The 6,229-nt window shown below is 40.2% G+C and overlaps 1 protein-coding gene across 1 annotated transcript; it reads left to right on the top strand.

Moving 5' to 3' along the window:
• The first annotated feature begins 1,220 nt into the window (after nucleotides 1-1,220).
• On the top strand, nucleotides 1,221-2,321 carry LOC139741789 (trace amine-associated receptor 6-like). The gene has a single exon (XM_071652377.1). The coding sequence runs from the start codon at nucleotides 1,221-1,223 to the stop codon at nucleotides 2,319-2,321; it is 1,101 nt and encodes a 366-aa protein (XP_071508478.1).
• The last annotated feature ends 3,908 nt before the right edge of the window (nucleotides 2,322-6,229 follow it).

Genomic DNA, 6,229 nt, shown 5'->3' with positions numbered 1-6,229 from the left:
TTCCAAACCAAGCCTATTTTCGTGTGCCGCATTGGCTTGGTTTCAATTACTCACAGTTCATTCTCTGTAAATACTGTATGAGGCGGGACGCTAGAAAAGAGACTGATGGGCGTGGGGAGAAAAAAAAATATCGGGAAATTAGAAAGAGGAGATGATAAGATCTGGGGAATAGAAACGAAGGGGAGCGCAAAGGAAGTTATTGTCATCGGCGGTAATAATTCCACCAGCCTCGGTCGTGTTGGGAGCGGTTTGGCAATATTCGGGATGTGTTTAAATTGCATGAGACGGGCATGGGGATGGGGTGGTGTGGAAGGGAGGGGGAGACTCTGTGAGCATTTCCGCCCTCATATTCATAAACTTGACATCACCTGAAGCCAGTGAAGAGAAACGCACCATTCTGTCCCCGACGCGACATGTAAGGAATTGCCTTGGGCAGATGGTCCTTTTGTTCCGTCACTGAGTAAAACGTACTTCCCTTTTGGTTAATTGGAATTCCTGCGAAGGGTACGTGGGTTATAAAAGGATATCTTGAATAAGTGTGAATCCCAGCGAAGGGTGTACAGATGTAAAACAGAGAGAATGAGGGAGAAGGACATTGGGTGAAAGAGATCATAATGATGCGGCTATATATATTTTCACATTGTGACGTGTGATGAACGAGACACCGGAAATGAGGTTTTTCCTATTGCTCTGTCTACATAGCTGGATGGTATCACTCAGTTTAATCAGAAGTGAATTATCAGGACATACTTTCATGTCGCCAGTATATCCGTGACATCAATATCAGGTGTGCAACGTATTTAGGTTGGTCGTTTATAGCCTCAACGGGCAGCGATTGACCCAACTCTGCTGTTGATATAGTGACCATTTAAGTTCATTCCAAATTGTGGTTGAGCAACTTGGTGTGAACTGTGAGATCAGAATACGATATACATACATATAAGTGATGGTTGATAAGTGTAATGATACAATGAGTAACTTAAGTATATATTTCATGCAAATACATTTCATCCTTGTAGAAGTTTCAAGCCTCGATTTTCATATTGCATGTACACAAATATATTCATTGTTTTCTTTGTTTCTGTTTATCCATTTCTATACAGGACTCCCACAGTTTGGCGTGAAGATGGACTCGCTATCTTGCTTTGCTCAGCTGTAAACGAATCATCACGGAGTCGATCAACGGAATTGCGATATCAACGACTGCAGATAAAATGATTATGGCGCCAAGTCAAGTCGGCAGTCGTGTTTCTTACATTTCAATGAATGTTACTACAGTGACGGACGTGATTCCGACAACTGCAAACTTGTCGCTGGCAAACAGTACGTCGACCTCTCTCCCACTTTCCGAACACACGCTAGACATCTGGGTAGTAGTGCTGGAATTCATTCTGGGAACCGTTGGCATCGTTGGAAATTTTCTCGTCTGCGTCATCATTTGGCGTGCAAAATTCCTCCATAATTTTACCAACTACCTCATACTCAGCTTAGCCTTCGCAGACTTGGTCGCAAGTGTGTGCATTGTAGGGAATGTATTCGTTCTGGAGGCTGTTTTGTTCACTTGGACACCATCGAATCGTGTGGCAGCCGAACTCTATTGTCGATTCTACTCGAATCGCTTTCTGTTCTGGACGTGCGTGACAGCGTCAGTTTTCAATCTCGTCTGTGTCACTTTCGAGCGCTTTTTCGCCATAGTCTACCCTCTGCACTATCCGCTTTACTTCACGTCGAAGAAAGTCGGACTTATGATAGCGGGAACCTGGATCATCGCCCTAGTCCAAGAGCTGTTCGCATTCTTTGTCAACTACTACGACACCACCAAGCAAGAGTGCGGATACCACTACACGAGTGAAGCAGCTGCCATCTTCGTTGGTGTTTTGGTTTTCCTCTTATCATACTTTCTGCCCCTCCTTGTCATGGTATGGGCGTACTACAGAATCATGAGCAACCTGAAGCGCGGGGCGCATAATTCTCAAGCCAGCGGAGGGAATAACAATCGGGGTGATCCTGCCATTTTGCGCGCACGCCGGAAGGTGGTCTACGTTCTCTTCACCGTGGTGATAGCCTTTGTAGTTCTATGGTCACCAAACCAAATCGTCTATCTCTTTGAAAATTTCGGCGTAGTAATCGTCTCTACAGACCACGTGTTGTACAAACTGTTCCGACTAATGGCATTTTCTAACTCGGTTATCAATCCAATCATCTATGCATTCAAGTACAAACAGTTCCGCAAAGGATTTCGCGTTGCCATTATGTGTCTGTGCACGTCGAATCACATCCATGATAATCAAGCGGCGACAACCGAACTCTCGAACTCGTAGCCAAGATTTTTAAAATTTCCACTGGTATAGCTAAGCGGAGGTTGCCGCATGATATGCACTCTTGTATTTATTGTTTGAAAGTCAGCGATTTTCATGTTGTCATGGAGAGATGTTGCATTAATTTAAAAAGATCGATCAAGCCTTCACCTTGTACAAACGCACTTGGACGCGTGTGATGACTACTCATCGTGGTTCACCGAAAGACAGTTGTCGAAGTATAAGTTGAGAGAATATCTAAAAGAGGGGGAAAGTATTAAAATAAAGAAGACATCCTGCAACGATGCTTCAAGCTCAAACATGTATTTCATAGATTATTGCCAATCTTGTAGCCATTGTCATTATTATCTCTGTGCACATATCATCGGTATTTGGTGCTGAAATTATTTTTCTCCGGCATTTTGATTTGGGCTAGGTAGAACAGCGAATTTATTTTCTTGCAGAGTTGTACGTGTCTCCATTTCTCTCATCTCATGTTATAATGGCACAACAAGCAAGCCGGTATAATAGAATGCATGTGATCATGTAATTTAATTTAATAAGTTCTCAATTGTTCATGTCATACCATGAAGGAGGATCATCAGAGGTCAATACCAACTATTCCCTAGATTTCCACTGGGGGCTCTCAATGCTTTCTGATAGTAAAGGAGCCAAGTAATTTCATTTGAAATAAAGCTTCAAAAAGTGCAGGTTCTATGAAAGAGCAAAGCCATCTTGAAATATGCAGGCAACGCAAGCCACCTGATGGTGAGAATCATAAGTTCAACGTCACTTGTCATTTGTCATTTCATAAATTTGGTATTCTATAACCAACTTTACGTTGATTGCATCGATTGGAATGACAATATTTGATATTCGAAGGTTCTGCATTCAATAATTGGTCGCTCGCCGGTATCGTGATACAGGATTGGAAGGTGTCTTTAAAAAGACAAAAGACGAAGCAATCAGGCTGAAAACGTCCATACGCCGCTCCGGGTCATGTTCTAATAAGGCTCCACGTAATCATGACACGTTCTCGTGTTTCCTACTGGCAATTATGTGTGAAATCCAATACAAATTTGAAGTTATGGGAGAAGAATCTACAAGTTAAGAACAAACTACAAACGATGAAAGTTTGCCGTCGGTCACGTTTCCCATCCAAAGAGAATGGTAATCGGAAAGAAAGGGGAAAGGAGAGGGAAGCCACGACGTCAATTTACTTACCTTTCTGGCTATGCCTACGGAGATGCAGCAATTATCATGTTTTCCACTTCGTTTTCTCCAGCCGAAATATATGTTCTGCATACCTTCCCCCTTAAAAACAAAAAGAGGGAATGAGAAAGTCATCGATGAAACCTTTTAGGTCGATGACATTAACACTTCATTGACATGTAAATAAGGGCAAGTTAGGGGTATCATGGCAAAGTACCTTTCATTTGAGATGTCGCATTCGAGCCCCTTTGAACTGAAACTCGTTTAGTATGCCATCACATTCCAGTGAAGGTTCAGATTAGCACTCAGCACGTTTTCCCAGCTTACTACGAGTCAGGGGGCTTGTGTGAGGTACTTTTTTTCGTGTGTAGGTCGTCACGTGTCGTGGCTCATCCCTAAAGTTAGTACGTGGTCATCATCTTTTGGTCTTGGAGAAAAAAAAAATGTGGTGGGATTTCAAAGAAAACGGTGATGGAATCATCCTGAGGGGTGGGGAAACAATGTTGCTATAATGATTCAAGAACTTCCCATTCTTTCCGTTAGGACCAGCCCTTAGCCCATATCTATATACATTTGATATATTTTATTTTAGGACTAAAAGTAGAAATGCCTCGGGGAATTGTGCAAAAGATACTTTTATTGGGGAGTTCAGGACCGTACAAAATTTGACCTATCTTAATGCCAGAACATTCTTCTCTATGGAACTCAGTCCCTCAACAGGAAAAGTAATTCTATTAGAGTATTCAAAAATAATCTCAAGAAGTGTACATTTAATTTGGCTTACAATAAATCCCATACATTATTATTATTATTATTTTATTATTATTATTATTATTATTATTATTATTATTATTATTGCTGCTTTTATTATCATTGTTACTATGATTGTAAACATGTTGAATAAGAATCAAATTATTAAAGTGACACTCCCATCTTTCAGAAACGGAGGTAGATAAATCAGTACTTAGATGGCATCATTCTTGGGTGTTGGCGTGTACCGCTTTAACTCGAATTGTTCGTGTTCCCCTCATCTGGGTCAAGGGGAAAAGCCCAAACGCACTGACCTGAAGATCCAAAACACTGAGGATTAATTTCGTCTTCTCGAGATCAAGCACTAATTGCGCATTTGAGCACTGCAGCTCCCCGCATGGCCTCATGGATGACTAAGATTTATGAACCCTGTCGTCATTTATTTCTCATAACGCATTTTGGTCAGATTATTGCTAGAACCAGCGTCCTTGATAGGGAACGAAAGAATTATTCCAAATTGGCGTGTGATCCCTAGGGAGGCATTTCGACAGGGCACTGTAATTTCCAGCTATCATCTCTTTTCCAGAAGAGCATGCTTAAAAACTAAACGAGTGTTTACGTTTCAGTGAATGACACAACATGAATGGGCACCTCAAGGTAGTTGCATCGTGGATTTTGAGCTCAAGTAATCGTCAAACCTCCCTTGGATCTTTTTATTTTTCCATGTTACCGCAAAGATAAGGAATGGAATTTTATAAACAAACATTCCCTTGTCATAAACCAAAACCTATCGCACATGACCGCCAACCGATGTGGCGACAAACAAAAAACAACAACAAAAAACAGTAGTGAATAATTCGTACAGAAACAAAAGGTGATCCATGACCTTTCACGGATCACCTAAAACACAAAAACGCAAAAATTTCAACACTTAGACTGCAATGCAGTGCTCTCTTCATTTTCTTTTCGTTGCAAAAGTTTTCACATTCTCAATTGCTGTAAAATAATTAACCAGTATTCCGCTTGTTTCAAAAGTTGAAAACGTTTTTAAACCCATAACATTTTCTTCGATCTTAGTGTTGTAATCACTCTCAGTGTTATATTTTCGCATTCGTTATTGTTATCGTAGTTATTGTTGCTCTTGATATTATGTTCGTTTCCATGATTGGCGATTACTTTATCCTTTCTTCCAAATTGATGAAATTTTGTATAAGAGATGGAAGATCAGACAACCAAATATTAAATGGAATCATTTCCCAACTGTCATCCACCGGCTTCACAGCAAAACTCGAAATAAGGCAGACGTCATTATCAGTGGGTGTAACGTAAGTCAAATTCTTGGCATTCCATTACAAAGTCTCTTGATATTTTATATCATCCAATGTTAAGTTTGTCCTTTTTTATTCCAAGGTAAATCGATGCGCATCGTATCTCTATCGCTGTCAAGTTGATGATATCATGAGAGTAATTATTTGTCGCAGCCACTGTTAAACATAAAATGCAGCGTCATCAGCATGTCATTTTATAAACTTAATCGATGAACCATGGAATAATTACATGATTTATTAATAAATTTGTTGGTCTCTTCAAAGTTATTCTTTAAGATGGTTGTAATTATAACTTGAAAAAAAAAAGACGGTAATGACAATTAATTTTAAGAACCAGTGAATCTGCTAGACTGATATAAGATCACACAACAGAAGAATAGTGTGGATAGTCCAGTACCCCCCCCCCGTCATCTCTTCCTTACACCGGAATAGTATCATTTTATACGAAAGTGAAATGTGTTTTGTTTCGTGTGCTGATTATGGGATTTCTGTTATGTTGGTGATGAAAAAAAAAAAGAACTACAACTATACTTCAAATTTTCACCGTGTCCGTTTCTTGCCTTGTGGATGTTTTGTAACTTACATACATCCAACCATTTCACACCCATCCAACTACACACACACACACACACACACACACAC

This window comes from Diadema antillarum, unplaced genomic scaffold (genome assembly GCF_040938485.1).
Source record: "Diadema antillarum isolate AM-2024a unplaced genomic scaffold, OU_Dant_1.0 seq00000953_RagTag, whole genome shotgun sequence".
Lineage (NCBI taxonomy): Eukaryota > Metazoa > Echinodermata > Echinoidea > Diadematoida > Diadematidae > Diadema > Diadema antillarum.
Note: the sequence above shows the minus strand (reverse complement) of the source record. Positions and strands in the feature narration are given on the sequence as shown.